The following is a 16,476-nucleotide window of genomic DNA, read 5'->3' on the forward strand; positions in this document are numbered from 1 at the left end:
CGCAACCTTCTCTAGGGTTTACTCAGCTCTTAGCACTACACAACCATTATAACCATAGCTAACTCACACTTGCAGTCTTGACCCTTCTCCTTCCATCCCTTAGCCTCAAAGAAATAAAAAGAAGCACCATACAAAATGAGGATGCATGGTTCAAACGCTCAATGGTCAAACCCTAAGAATTACCTTATGTGTATGGTTAGAAGAATTTGCCCTTTAAAAACTATAAAACGGGAACTGTTCCAGGCTCCCTTAATTAAAACCTAGTAAGTCTTCGATGAGCACAGACCACAGAAACATTTCTGTAGCTAGACTTTCAGATGGTCTGGAAGGATTTCTGGTTTACATTCTATTCTGCATTAAAGCAGGGTCCCCAAAAAGTGCTGCCAGGACTCTCAGTAGGTATAAATTTGGGGGATCTTGTAAGCTGTGGTGCAGCCTTAGTGTTCTGTGAAATTCTCTCCTCCAAGTTCTTATGCAGCCTGCCCTGGTTTGGCTTGTGTTAGCAGAAGGGATCAAAGTTGAAAATGCCTTGCCCATAGAATACTAATGCAGTTTATTTCCTTAAATTTTCTGCAAAATGAAGTGGCAGGAAACAGGTTCCATCTGTAAGATATTCATCTTTTGGCAAGGTCTCCACTCTGAACCTCTGGTTGTTTGCAAACAGCTCCTTAGTACCTACTCACAGATCCGTGCCTGGGCAATTGTAATACAGAGAAGAAATTACTTGCAAATCCAGTTCTCAGACAATAAAAAGATGTTTTAAAAGCCTCCTGCTGCACATTTTGAAAGATTTTTAATAGGACCATGGAAATATATTTAATCTCTCTTAAATCTTAGAGACCATAACACTCACATGTTGGTATTTTTTTTTCCTGCTTCCTTTTTAAGAGAAAGGTGATGCTGAGCCAGAGAGTCCAGACAATGGCACATCGAATACATCGTAAGTCTCTTTCCTGTTTCTATCCAGATAATACGCCTATAATATGAAACAGTGCAAGTATCTTGTAAGAGTAATCATAATAATGGAAGGAAGCCTGTGGTTCTCTTTCTCATGATGATGTCTTTTTAAATGCTTTTGGGTGTGGATGCAATTTGAGGTCTTTCTTATGCTCTATCACAGTAAGAGTAATCTTAAAAATGCAAATACTCCTCCTTATAAAATAGAAATGTAATAAGATTTCAGGGTGTGTATTGTCAGGGAGAGGCAAACCCTTTAGAATTTTGTTGGAGCCTTTCAGCACTGTCATAAATAATTACAGGACTTTTCACACATACTGGGGGATATTCTGTCCTGCATACCTGTGTGGTACCAATGTCATTTTAAAAGCCTGCCATCTACAACCTCACCTCGGAATTATGTGGAAAAATATGATTATAATTATCTCTGGAATCCCAAGAATTTGTTATTTTTTTGATTTAACAAATGCAGTTTTTAAAACAAAAGAAAAAGCACTTACAAATGTGTTCCTCACTCCACATTTTGTCTTTTTCCTCTCAGTACTCAAAGAATCCAAATGGGTTTTTTTTTTTTTTTTTTAAAGATTTTATTTATTTATTTGACAGAGATAGAGACAGCCAGCGAGAGGGAACACAAGCAGGGAGAGTGGGAGAGGAAGAAGCAGGCTCATAGCAGAGGAGCCTGATGTGGGGCTCGATCCCATAACGCCAGGATCACGCCCTGAGCCGAAGGCAGACGCTTAACCGCTGTGCCACCCAGGCGCCCCGCAAATGGGTTTTTAATGATTAATTTGCTACCAAATTTTTCCACCAAAGTTTAAATTAAATAATTCACAAGTTAACAAATTACTTTAGCTTCACAGGAATCAATAACAGGTTGGTTCCTTAAGAATCTTTCTTTTTATCATTCTGAGGGGTGAGATATGTTTTATTATTGTAAGACAGCTTTGTGAATTTGTCTATGTGTAGGCCAATGCTCAAATTACTCAGCATCGAAACTGCTATTCATCAGAAATCACACTTTGTGATATGATATTCTTGAATGTCTTTTTTTGTCCAAGATCTGTTTCTCAGTCTAGAAAGATGCTTTGGCTTCCATAGGAGAGCTATGTATTTCATAAAGGATATAATTATATGTTTGTCTTTCTTAAAATATTGCCCTAAAAGTTCTAAATAGTCCTACTGTCATGATTTTTGATGATATAATGAATGTGACTGGTCTTAAGTGGTAAAATAGCACTAATTTTTAAATTTTTGTGCTGCAAAATATAATGGGGAAAGGGTTTTAATGCCATCTGGAGGCATTCTAGAGAACTGAAAAGGGTAGATTCACTTAAAAATTTGGTTCTTTTGAGTAACACTTGAAACTGGATAAGAATCAATGCAACTAGAAAGTAAGCTATTTGGGAATAAATTATATTTTTATAAATAATTTTATAAAAGTGTTAATTATTGTAGAAACAACAATTTTTCAAATTCTCATTAACAAAATCATCTTAAAAACAGATCATATAAAATATGTTGAAAAACTGCTAACATTCCACATTTAATTTTACAAACTTTAAAATCGCATTCAATACACACCCCAATTTTGTTAATGCAGTTTGATGTGTCATTAGTTCTTCTTCTCTTAAGCATTTCTAAAAAGCCTATTCTCTAAAAGAATTGGTTTCCATATGTTAGTCTCTTATAAAAATAAATAAACTGCTTGAGGAATTACTTTTAAACCCTCTGGAGATGTCAGAATGTTAAAAGCGTGAGACATCACCCCACATTCATCATCTGCCTCACATTCTGCCTCTTGAACTAGAAATAGTGAGATAAAGTCTTAGATTGAAAGGATTTCTCTTTTAAAAGTGGAGAATTCTGGGGACACTTGGGTGGCACAGTCAATTAATCATCCGACTCCTGGTTTTGGCTCAGGTCCTGATCTTGGGGTCAGCACAGAGTCTGCTTGGGACTTTCTCTTTCTCTCCCTCTGCCCCTCTCCCCCCTGCTCTCTCTCTCTCTCTCTCAAATAAATAGATAAATCTGTTTTAAAAAGGGGATAACTCTGAACTTGAGCCCTCTAACAGTAGTTCTCCTGTAATTAGGCAAGAGGAGGATCATATTATGAACAAAGAGCAAGGACTCAGGATGCCTGAGATTTGTGTAGCATTTTACATGCTCTTCGCGGTATCTTATTTGAGCTTTATTTAGGTAGACAGGTAGGGTAGGGACGATATCCTTATTTTATATACAAGGAATCTAAGGATCAGAAAAGTCATTCAACTTGAGTGAAAAAATTAGGACACATATCAGATATTTTGCTTTTCTGCCCATTTACCAAACTGAGGGGTGAGTGGATCTTCGGAGACAAAGCAGAGACTTGAGTCAGAATCAAGTAGAAAAACTGATCAGATTATTTGTTAAGAGGTAAGTATATTAGTGTGCTAGGGCTTCCATAACAAAGTACCACAGACTGGGTGCCTTAAACAACAGAAATTTATTGTCTCATAGTTCTGCAGGCTAGAAGTCTAAGATCAGTCAGTAGGGTTGGTTTCTTCTGTGAAGGAAGGCTCTGTTGTTCCAGGCCTTGTTCTCTGTTTTACAGATGGCCATATTCTCCCTGTGTTTCTGCACATAATATTCTTTCTGTGCATGTCTGTGTCCAAATTTGCCCTTTTTATAAAGATGCCAGTTATATTGGATTAGGACCTACCCTAATGGCTTCATCTTTACCTTATTACCCCTATAAAGACCCTGTGTCCATATAAGGTTACATTCTGAGGTCCTGGAGGCCAGAATTTCAACATATGAATTTTGAGGGGAAATGATTCAACTCATAATATTAAGGTTCAGAGCAAGCAGAATGATTTGGAAGTCAAGCTGGGAGAACAGAGAGTTTATAGATGCCAGAAGATGAAATAAGGTGAAAGAACCTAAGTAAAACAGACCAAAAATGATGAGCTCCATGGGAACTGAAGGAGTGAAGAAGCAGAGCGAAGAAAAGTGTAGATAACATCCACACAAAACATGAGGAAAGATGCCTCTTTTGCATTCATGGTTTAGTGGGACAAGCTCAGCCTTAGTAATGCTTATACATCCATCTGTCTCTATAATTCAGTGACCCTGTGAGTCATTTAAAGCCATTATATGAATTTAAATTATAGTGTATAATAGGGAATCTCCAGACAGGGAACTCATTCCCTGAAGAAGCATCTTTCCTCCCTGGCCTCTTCTAAAAGCAAGACATTAACGTTATTTAAAATGGCCAAGACATGGAAGTGAACTCAGTGATCAGGAATGGATGAATTGACAAAGAAAATGTGATACATGCACACATGAAGACACACACACACAAACACACACAAACACACACACACACTGGAATATTATTTGACCATGAAAAAGAGGGAAATCCTGCCATTTTCAACAACAGGGATGGACCTTGAGAGCATTATGCTTAATGAAATAAGTCAGAGAAAAACAAATGCCATATGATCTCACATATATGTGAAATCTTAAAAAAACAAAAAGAACAAAAAGAACAAAAACAAAAAAAAAACAGATCAGTGGTTTCCAGAGGCAGGGGTGTGGGGTGTGGGGTGTGGGTGAGGGATGGGCAAAATGGGGGAAGGTGGTCAAAAGGTACAAACTTCCAGTTGTGAAATAAATAAGTCCTGGGGAAGTAATGAACAACATGGTGACTATAGTTGATAGTACTCTATTGTATATTTGAGAGACGCTAAGAGAATAGATCTTAAAAGATCTCAAAATAAGAAAAAAAAATTGTGCCAGTTAGAATGGCAAAAATTGACAAGGCAAGAAACAACAATTGCTGGAGAGGATGTGGAGAAAGGGGATCCCTCCTACATTGTTGGTGGGAATGCAAGTTGGTACAGCCACTCTGGAAAACAGTGTGGAGGTCCCTTAAAAAGTTAAAAATTGAGCTACCCTATGACCCAGCCATTGCACTACTGGGTATTTACCCCAAAGATACAGACGTAGTGAAGAGAAGGGCCATATGCACCCCCAATGTTCATAGCAGCATTGTCTACAATAGCTAAATCATGGAAGGAACCGAGATGCCCTTCAACAGATGACTGGATTAAGAAGTTGTGGTCCATATATACAATGGAATATTACTCAGCTATCAGAAAGAACGAATTCTCAACATTTGCTGCAACATGGATGGCACTGAGGAGATAATGCTAAGTGAAATAAGTCAAGCAGAGAAAGACAATTATCATATGGTTTCTCTCATCTATGGAACATAAGACTAGGCTGATCGGTAGGGGAAGAAAGGGATAAAGAAAGGCGGGGGTAATCAGAAGGGGGAATGAAGCATGAAAGACTATGGACTCTGAGAAACAAACTGAGGGCTTCAGAGGGGAGGGGGTTGGGGGAATGGGATAGGCTGGTGATGGGTAGTAAGGAGGGCACGTATTGCATGGTGCACTGGGTATTATACGCAACTAATAAATCATCGAACTTTACATCAGAAACCAGGGATGTACTGTATGGTGACTAACATAATATAATAAAAAGCATTAAAAGAAAAAAAAGAAAAAAAATTATAACTATGTGTGGTTGTGGATGTTAACTAGACATTGTGGTGATCATTTCTCAATATATACATACAGGTGACCCCTGAACAACACAGATTTATAATGCGCGGATCTGCTTATATGCAGGGTTTTTGTTTTTTTTTCATAAAATACAGTACAGTACTATAAATGTACTTTTTCTTCCTCATGATTTTCCTAATTTTTTCTTTTTTCTAGCTTACTTTATTATACAAAACAGTATATAATACATATAACATACAAAATATGTGTTAATTGACTTATTTATGTTATCAGTAAGGCTTCCAGTCACAGTAGACTACTAGTAGTTAAGTTTGGGGGGAGTCAAAAATTACACATAGATTTTCAACTGTATGGGGGTTGCGGCACTGACTGCATTGTTCAAGGGTCAACTGTATGTCAAATCATTATGTTGTACACCTGAAACTAATATAATAAATAAAAACAGGAGATTAATCATGACAAATTTCAGATAGTCATTGCCTGGTAGGACAAAGTTGTCTGGATATTACCTGAGGACCCCCTCAGAATATATTATTTAATGATCCTATGAGTATTCATAAAGATGACAGATATAATTTATTCTTAACATATGCACAGAAAAACTCATAAATTAAAATTTCTGTGAGAGAGTTCCAGTTATGTGTATAATAGAAGAGCTTATATTAGATTAACTCTCCTACAATTACTATTATAAACTCTGGATAAAATACTCTTTAAGAAACTATTTGAAGGCATTAGAGGTTGACTAAAGGAAGGCAGATAATGTTGGGAATTTGTTCCTTGAAAGAAAGGGAATGGACTGGTTGAGATCTACATTTCTACAGCTTCTCCCCTGAGGGCACTTTCAATCTGCAAAGAGCAACTAGAATTCAAGGAAAAAGCCACAGTCATATTTGCTTGAAGTGTCAGAAAGTGGAGTTCAGGGCTGCCAGAGTAGATGGGCTTTAAGGGAGGAAATTCCAGAAAGCAAGGAACCATACAGAATAGGGTTCCACTTCTTTATGTAAATTTCTCTCAATCCTTGGATGACCCCTAAACTGCATATGTGTGGGTGAGATGCCAGTGAGCCTAGTGGAAAACAATAGCTAGAAAGCTGAAAAGCTGAGCAGAGATTTCAACTGCTGCCTACTGCCTACAAGTACTGCCTGTACAGTTTGGAATTTGAATCCCATCCAACTATAACAGCTTGGTAAACACCTTGAGTTTTGTGGGGGGGTTTTGTTTTTTCGGGGTTTTTTGTTTTTGGAAAATTCAGAGAGTCTATGCTTTAAAAATAAAGTGGTCATCCTAAAAACTAAAGACAAAACCAAAATGGATCATGACAAAGTATATCACTAAGTACCCACAAGTTTTAGGCGATCGGCTAATAATTTGTCTGATAGAACAAAAAAAGTCAACATTGTTTAAAGGAAGAAAACAGACTCTAGAGTCTCTATAATGTATCATTGACAATATTCATTATGTAATCAAAAATTAAAGGATATGTGAAGAAATAGGAAAATGGGATCCATAAACAAGAGAAAAAGTAGTCACTATAATAGACCTTGAGGTGATCTAGATGTTGGAATTTTCAGACAAGAACTTTCAAGCATCCATTATAATATGTTCAAGGATGTAAAGGAAAACAAAAAACATTATCATAATGACTGTGAAAGAAGGGAAATTTTAGCAGGGAAATGGAAACTATAAAGAAGGACCAAATGATAATTCTAGAACTAAGAAGAATATTTGAAATGAAAAGTTCACTAGATAGCCAGTAAAAATTATCCAATATGAAGAACAGTGGGAATAAATATTTAAAAAGAATGAACGGCGGGGCGCCTGGGTAGCTCAGTCATTAAGTGTCTGCCTTCAGCCCAGGGCGTGATCCCAAAGTCCTGGGATCGAGCCCCGCATCGGGCTCCCTGCTCCACTGGGAGCCTGCTTCTTCCTCTCCCACTCCCCCTGCTTGTGTTCCCTCTCTTGCTGGCTGTCTCTCTCTGTCAAATAAACAAAATCTTAAAAAAAAAATAAAAATAAAAAGAATGAAAGGAGACTCAGTGCACTATGGCACAATATCAGATAGTCTAATGTACATGTGATTGGAGTCCCAGAAGGAGAGGGCAGAGAAGAGATCAGAAAAAAAATTTTGAAAAAATAATAGCTGAAAGCTTCCTAAACTGGGTGAAAACATTGACTTATAAATACAAGAAGCTCAGCTAACCCTAAGAAGGATAAATGCACATAAAACCACATCTTGAAACATTATTGTAAAATTGCTGATAAGTAAAGATAAAGAGAAACTCTTGAAAGTTGTAAAGAAAAAATGACATGTACAGGGGAGCAGTGATATAGCTAACTGAAGGATTCCTATCAGAAACTTCAGAGGCTAGAATACAACGCAAAAACTTTTGAAGTGCTGAAAAACAAAAAACAAAACAAAACAAAAAGCTAAAGAAAGAACTGTCAAGCCATACTTTTAACTCTAGCAAAAAATATCCTTCAAGATAGAAGGTGAAATAAAGACTTTTGGATACAGAAAATCAGAGAGAATTCATTCCAGTAGGCCTGCACTACAACAAATGATAGAGGAAATTTATCAGGCTGAAGGGCAATAATATCGGATGGAAACTCAGCCCTATAAGAAGGAATTATATACAGGAAAAAATAAATATATGTGTAAGCAAAAAAGATTAATGTAAAAAAATATTGTTTGGTGGGATTTGCAGTGCTCACTTGACCATTAAACAATGCAGGGGTTGGGGCTCTGACTCCCCCCAATGCAATGAAAAATCCATATACAACTTAACTTTTAACTCCCCAGAAACTTAAGTACTAATGCCTGCAGTTGACTGTAAGCCTTACAGATAACATAGTCAGTTGACACATATCTTGTGTGTTATATGTGTTGTATATTATACTCTTACAATAAAGTAAGCAAGAGAAAAAATATCGTTGGAAAAATCATAAGGAAAATATATTTATAGTACTGTACTGTATTTATTGAAAAAAAAAATCTCATATAAGTGGCCCCACACAGTTCAAACCCTTCTTCTTCAAGGGTCAACTATGAATATGACAAAAATAACATGAAGAATAAGAAAGGGCTAATGGAATTGCATGACTACAAGGTTCTCACATTTTATGTGAATTACTATAATATGAAATCTAAGTTTGGTGAAAAGTATACATAGCGCAATACCTAGAAAAACCACTAAAAACAACCCCCAAAAAAGCATAGCTGAAATTAAGTCATTGGAGGAATTAAAATACCAAAAAAAAAAAAAAATAGGTTAATACAATACATGAGAGAAAAGAAAGAACATAAAAAACAGAAGTTATGGATACAAAAGAAATAGAAAAATTGTAAATCTAATCCCAGCCATATCAATATTTGTATTAAATGTAAATGGACTAAAAACTCCAGTTAAAAGGCGAAAATGGTCGAACTGGCATAAATCAAGACTTTTCAAGTCAACAAGAAGAGCAACTTAAATATAAAAACACAAATAGTTTGAAGCCAGATGGTAGAAAAGATAGCCTATAAACAGTAAGCATAAGAAAGCCAGTGTGACACTATTAATATTGTGAAATAGACCTTCAGACAAAGACCTTTAACTGATGCTAAAAAGGTTAGTTAATAAGGAAAACGTAACAATCATAATTATATATGTATTTACTAACAGATCTTTAATAATAGTTATAGGATTTTAATATCCCTTTCTTCAATAATCAGTAGAAAACTTAAAATATTAGCAAGTATATGGACTATTTGGACATTATTAACCACTTTGACCTAATTGACATTATAGAACACTGCCCCCAGCGAGTGCAAATTACAGAATCTTATCAAGTACACACGAAGCATTCACCCAATACAGACCTTATTGAGAGCAATAAAAGAAATATGAATTTCATAGGATCAAAATCTTACAGAGTATATTCTATGATCACAGCATGATTACATTATGTCAATGGCAAAAAATAATCTTGGTATTTGATAGTTAAATAACATTTCTAGATAGTCTTTGGGTTAAAGAATAAATCACAATAGAAACTAGAAAGTAATTTTAACTGAGTGAAAATGAAAGTACAATTTATGAAAATTACAGGATTCACTAAAACAATAAACACAGCAAAAAAGAAATTTGCAGCTTCTCATGCTTGTATTAAAAAAAAAGAACAATGTTGAACATCAATAACTAATGTTCCCACTTTAAGAAGCTATAAAAAAGAAGAATAAATTAAACCCGTAATAATTATAAGTACATAATAAAAAATAGGAATAGAAGTTAACAAATAATTGAGAAAATCAATGAAGCCAAAATTTAATTCTTTTAAAAGATTAATAAAATTAACAAACACTGATGATAATAATTAAGAAAAAAAAGAATGAAAACACAAATTACCAACATCAGCAATGAGAAGAGAGGACATGAACACACATCCTACAGAAATTTTAACAATAATAACTGAATATACTGAACTACTTCTAGCCAGTTGATTTGACAATTTAGATGAAATAGTCACTTTCTTTGAAAATATGCAATTTACCATAAATGACACAAGAACATTTAGAAAATCTGAATGGCTTTATTACTATTGTAAAAAGTTGAATTTGTAATAGGAACTTTTCCACAAAGAAGATTACTCCAGGGATAGATGGTTTTACAGGTAAATTCTGTCAAAACTTTAAATAAAAAATGTTTATGCCAATGAAATACCAACAAATAAACTATCGGTCTTACACAATTTCTTTCAGAAGATAGAGGAAGAAAAACTTCCCAGTTCATTGTAAAAGACCAGTATAACCCTGATACCAAAATCTGACATAAACATAGGAAAAGAAAATAACCCAGTATCCCTCATAAATATTCCAAAATTCCTTAACAAAATATTAGCATGTATAATCCAGTGATATATGAAAAAAAGTATGATTAACTATGACCAAGTGGGGCTTATCACAGGGGTGCATTGTTGGTTTAACAGAAAAATTAATTAATGTAATCCACCATATTAATAGAATAAAGGAGAAAAACTATATGATCTTCTAAATAAATGAAGATAAAGCATTTGAACACCTATTCATGATTTTTTAAAAATCTCAGCAAAGTAGGACAAGAAGGGAATTTAATCAGCCTGATAAAGGGCATCTACAATAAAAAACCTACTGCTAACATAATATTTAATGATGAAACATCAAACACTTTCCTCCTAAAATCAGAAACAGAGCAATGGTATCTGCGCTTATCACCACTATCAACATTGTACTGGAGGTTCTAGTCAGTGGAATAAGGCAAGAAAAGGAACTGAAAAACATAAAGATTGAAAAGAATCATTGTTTATAGAGAAAATCCTCAGAGATTTAATAAGCAATTAGTAGAGTCAATAAATAAATTAAGCAAGGTCAACATACAAAACTCAGTTGTGTTTTTATTTATTAGCAATAAGCAACTGGAAAATGAAATTTTAAATAGAATTTCATTTACAATGACAAAAATACATAATAAATTTAACAAAAGACATAAGACCTGTACACTGAAAACTATAAGTAAATGGACAGATGTTCATGAATTGGAAGATTTAATTATGTTAATATGTCAGTTCTTTTCATATTGTTCTGTAGATTCAACACTATATTGATCAAAAGGCTAGCAGGACACTTTTATAGAAAATAATGAATTGATTCTAAAATTTTTATAGAAAAGCAAAGGATCTACATAGCCAAAACAGTCTTGGGGGCGCCTGGGTGGCGCAGCGCTTAAGCGTCTGCCTTCGGCTCAGGGCGTGATCCCGGTGTTCCGGGATCGAGCCCCACGTCGGGCTCCTCTGCTGAGAGCCTGCTTCTTCCTCTCCCACTCCCCCTGCTTGTGTTCCCTCTCTCGCTGACTGTCTCTATCTCTGTCAAATAAATCAATAAAATCTTTAAAAAAAAAAAAAAACAGTCTTGAAGAACAAAGTTGAAGGCCTTACAGTTCCTGATTTCAAGACTTATAAAACTGAAGTAATATAGTGCAGCACTGACATAAGGACAGACAAATAAATCAATGGAGCAAAATAGAGTCTAGAAATAGACCCATACATATATGGTCAATTGATTTTTCACAGAATCACCAGGCAGGTCAGTGGCAAAAGCCAAATCCTTTCAACAAATAGTGTTGGAGCAACTGCTGGAGAAAAAAATAGGAATCTCACACCACATACAATTGAGATGAATCATTGACCCCAATATAAAGGCTAAAATTATAAAGCTTCTAGAGGAAAACATAGGAGAATATCTTCACAACATTAGATAGGCAAAGCTGTCTTGCAGAGGTCACAAAAACATACAATATAAAAGAAAATCCTGATGAACTAGACTTCCTCAAAATTAAAAATACCTTCTCATCACAATGACAAGGCAAGACACAAACTGGGAGAATATATTTGCAATACATATATCTGACAAATAATTTATATCCAGAATATATAAGGAACTCTGACAATTCAATAACAAAATGATAAAGAAAGGAATGTTTCAAATGGGCAACCTCCTCAAACAGACAAAAGAATATACACAAATGACTAACAAGCTGCTTAAAAGATGCATTTCACTTTGATGACTTAAAAGATGCCATTTCAATAACATTCTTCTTTAGGGAAATAAAAATTAAAGCCACAATGAGATACCACTACACCTACCTGCTAAAATTGAAAGGACTGATAACACCAAATAGTGGTGTTATCTGGAGCAGTTGGAAATTTCATGCATTGCTGGTAGAAAAGTAAAATGGTATAACCATTTTTGAAAACCATTTGACTATTTCTTATACACACATTTATTGCATGACCCAGCAATTAAACACATACTTATTGCATGACCCAGCAATTCCCTTTGTAGCAGTCATGCGGGAAAAATGGAATGTGTGTCCTTTAAAAGATTCATAAAAGAGTATGTGTAGTGGCTTTATTCATAATAGTAAAAAACTGGAAGCAACACCAATATCCATCATCTGGTGAGTGGATAAATAGCTATGATATATTCACACAATGGAATATGTCTAATCAAAAGTCAACAAACTTCCCAACTTGATCTGTAGATTCAGTGCAATCACAATCAAAATTCCAGCAAGCTATTTTGTGAGTATCAACAAGCTGATCCTAAAGTTTATATGAAGAGGCAAAAGACCCAGAAGAGCCAACACAGTATTGAAGGAGAAGAGCAAAATTGGACTGAAACTACCCACTCCAAGACTTAGTGTAAAGCAACAGTAATCAAGACAGTGTGGTATTGGCAAAAGAATAAAGAAATAGATCAGTGGAACAAAAGAGACCCACATAAATACAGTCAACTGATCTTCGACAAAGGAGCAAAGACAGTACAATGGACCAAAATCTTTTCAACAAATGGTGCTGGAACAGCTGGAGAGCCACATAGAAAAAAGTGAATCTAGACAGACCTTATGCCCCTCACTAAAGTTAACTCAAAATGGGTTACAGACCTAAATTTAAAGCACAAAACTATAAAACTCCTAGAAGATAATATAGGAGAAAACCTAGATGACCTTGGGTATGGTGATGACTATTTAGAAACACCACCATGGGAATAATCCATGAAAGAAATAACTGATAAACTGGATTTCATTGAAATTAAAAACATCTGCTGCATGAAAACCAATGTGAAAAGAATGAGAAGATGAGACTAAGAAGGCAAGTTAATGTCAAGAGAATAAGACTGGAAGAAAATACTTGTGAAAGACACATCTGATAAAGGACTGGTATCCAAAATATACAAAGAATTCTTAAAACTCAACAATAAGAAAACAACCCAATTTAGAAATGGGCTAAAGACCTTAACATGAATACCTGCTCTTACTCCATATGTCATCAGGGAAATGCAAGTTAAAACAATGAGATACCAGTATTAGAATGGGCATTAGAATGGTCCAAACCCAGAACACTGACAACACCAAATGCTGGTGAGGGTATGGAGCAACAAGAACTCTCATTCATTGCTGGTGGTTGCATGAAGGGCTAGGGATTGACTGGAAGGGGTCATAAAGAAATTCTAAAGTGATGGAAGTGTTCTATATCTTAATTTGGGCTGTGGAAGAAGGAAATATATTTATCAAAATCCCACTGAATTTTACACTGAAGTTCTATGCATTTCACTGTCTATAAATTTTACCTCAATTAAATAACAAAATTAATTTACAGAAAGGATAAATTTATGTGGCAGCTTTTCTACCTGGTGATAATAATAATTGACCTGTTTTGAGCTTTTGCCTTGACCAAGCACTATGCCTAACACTTTACATGTTTTATCACCTCTAATTTTTAGCAAAAATCCGATAACACCCTATTTTACAGACAATAAGAGGAGAATTAAGGTTTTTGCTCTATATAGCTTGAAGTGGCAAAGCCAGGCTTTAAACCTGAGATTCGGAACCTGCAAGCCAAGCTTTTAACATCTCTGTCCCACTCTACTGCTGTCTTTGAGCTCTTCTGAAGTTTCTCTGGAGACAATAACCAGGCCAGGAAGAGCAAGCAATTAAGGTGGTGCCTGCAGGGAAGAGTAGATTGAGATCCTGCCAAACTGTCATCTGTGCTAGGAAAGTTCTAGGAATAATGAGCAAGTGGAGATTCCCAAGATACTGTGAAGGCCACAGTTCGACAAGGTCACTGTGCTTGCTTAATCCAGACTTGCCAACCTCTGACAAATCTACTCTCAAATGAGAGGTCAATAGCTTACGCTTGTAGAAGAATCCCGAGGCAGGATCCTTCTACATTTGTAGATGACCCTTCATTGAACAAAGCACCTATAATGTTAAAAACTTCATAAATATTTGAAATCACCTTCTTAAATTAAAGAAGTGGGATCAAACACAAAGTATTAACCTCCTAGGAGAAAAAAATAAATAAACAAAGGAGGCAGAAGAAGAATGGTCCATCAGGTGTGCACATGGTACAGTAAAAGACTTGGAAATTATTGTAAGCTCATACTGAATTAGAATGACTTATGCAATGTTCTTTCTCCAAAGTTTATACAGTAGTTGAAATTAATGTATAGAAAGTGCCAGTTACCTGATAGGCACCCAATAAACGGTTATTACTGCAATCCTAACAGGATTCATGACTTATAAAAGAAAACAACCCTGTCTCAGCAGTTGGTAATGATCAGAGCTCAGTTAGAATTTTAATCTTTCCTTTAAAAAAAAGAGTAAACTGAGAAGGGGTGAAGGGTGATAGAAACAAAAGTTTCAAAAGGTCTTCTAGTGTTGCTGAGGCAGTTAAAAAGAAAGGGGAGTGCTTAGTCTAGTCCAGAGATGTTAACTGGAATGAGGTCTCCCCCAAGCCTTCAGACAATAGGAGCATAGGCAAGGAATGCATGGCTTTACATCCCCCCTGTGAAGAATGCATGGCCTGGAGGAGGCTAAAGGATTTACCACTGACTTCTGTTTTTAAATGTCTTGGAAGATGTGGCTGTCATTGATTGGTAGAACAGAGTGGGTCTCGATGATGCCCAAAGATCCTTTCCAGGTGTATAATGTCCAACTCAGTGAGTCATTTATAAAGATGAAAAGTTAATGTAGCCATATCAATGAAAAATATCTGTCTTTGTCAGTTCAGGTTCTTAAAACAAACTACATAGACTGGATGGCTTGGAAACACTAGGAATTTACTTCTCAAAGTTCTGGAGGCCGGGAAGTCTAGGATCAAGGTGCTGGCAGATCCAGCATCTAGTGAGGGCCCACTTCCTGGTTTGCAGATGGCCGTCTTCTTACTGTGTCGTCACATGGAGGAGAGCAGAGGAGAGAGAGACAGAGAGAGAGAGAGAGAGAGTAAGCTTTATTATATTCCTTTTTATAAGGGCATTAATTCTAATTACCTCCCAAAGGCCTTCCTAATACCTTCACTTGGGGTTAGAATTTCAGCATATGAATTTTGGAGGGATATAAACAGACCATGACCATATTCATTTAAAAATTTCTCATGCCCATTGTAGAGCTGCCTTAGAAATGTTAAATATGGAGGAAAAAATACACAGAGAAACAATTGTATGCCAAAATCTGTCATTTATACATGTGCATTTAATAATAAGGTTATTCAAACTGATCGTATAATAGGTTCTGGAAGTTGAGAGATCAAGTTGATTTGAGAACTGTTACCAAAAGATGGTTTTATAGTGTGTGTGTGTGTGTGTGTGTGTGTGTGTGTGTGTGTGTGTGTGTAAAGAGAAGTTTGAAACCTTCCTGATATTTATTTTGGCCACAGCAATCCGTATCTAAAATAATGAACTGTGGCTGTTCTTTTAGTCTATGAGGTGTTTGTCCCCAGAGACTTCCTTTCCGTATCTGTTTAAGTAATTTGCCAGGATTCTGTCTGCTAAGAAAATGAGAAACCTGGTGTACAGCCTTTGCCTAGAAAAAAATTGGCCAGATTCTGTTTCTTCAACTCTCAGACACCAAGAATAAAAAATATAATGGGAAGGGCCTTTAGGGCTCCTTGGACCCCCTCATTATGTAGATGAACTAACTTAGGCTGAAGGCCTTTGAGAGGTATGGTTTATTCAATAAGGAAGGAAGACCTTGACCCAACAGTCAGATACCAATGAGTCCAAGGCTGGACAGCCTTGTTCAAAGAGAAGAGATGTGTTTATCAGTTTTACCTGAGGGGGAATCTAGACATTGCTATCGTATTGGCTGTACTCCCAAATTAAAATACTAAATGAACCCAAGAATGCAGGTTGGAAATTATGCTATCACAGAACAAGATTACAAACCTTCTCTTTTGTGTTCTTACACCAGACTGGAAGGCCCATGGTCCCAGAGCTCACAAAAGAGAATTCTGCAGAAAAACTAGAGAGTGTATTCCCTGCCCCATTTAGTTCACGCTTTCTCTTTCATGACCAGGCTCCATCCAGACACACTTCTCAGAGTGTTATCTAGGTCAGGGTTTCTCAGTATTTTTGTAATATAATGTCTTTTTA

At 35.9% G+C, this 16,476-nt stretch overlaps 1 protein-coding gene across 8 annotated transcripts in view; it reads left to right on the forward strand.

Moving 5' to 3' along the window:
* The window catches only part of AFF3 (AF4/FMR2 family member 3), a 522,207-nt gene that overhangs the window by 345,624 nt on the left and 160,107 nt on the right, over window positions 1-16,476 (forward strand). For all 8 annotated transcript variants that reach the window (XM_034658987.1, XM_034658988.1, XM_034658989.1 and 5 more), the window contains one exon: window positions 889-940. In XM_034658987.1, coding sequence (XP_034514878.1) covers window positions 889-940 — 52 coding nt within the window. The remainder of the gene's footprint in view (window positions 1-888; window positions 941-16,476) is intronic.

The sequence above is a fragment of the Ailuropoda melanoleuca genome, chromosome 4 (assembly GCF_002007445.2).
Source record: "Ailuropoda melanoleuca isolate Jingjing chromosome 4, ASM200744v2, whole genome shotgun sequence".
NCBI classification, from domain to species: domain Eukaryota; kingdom Metazoa; phylum Chordata; class Mammalia; order Carnivora; family Ursidae; genus Ailuropoda; species Ailuropoda melanoleuca.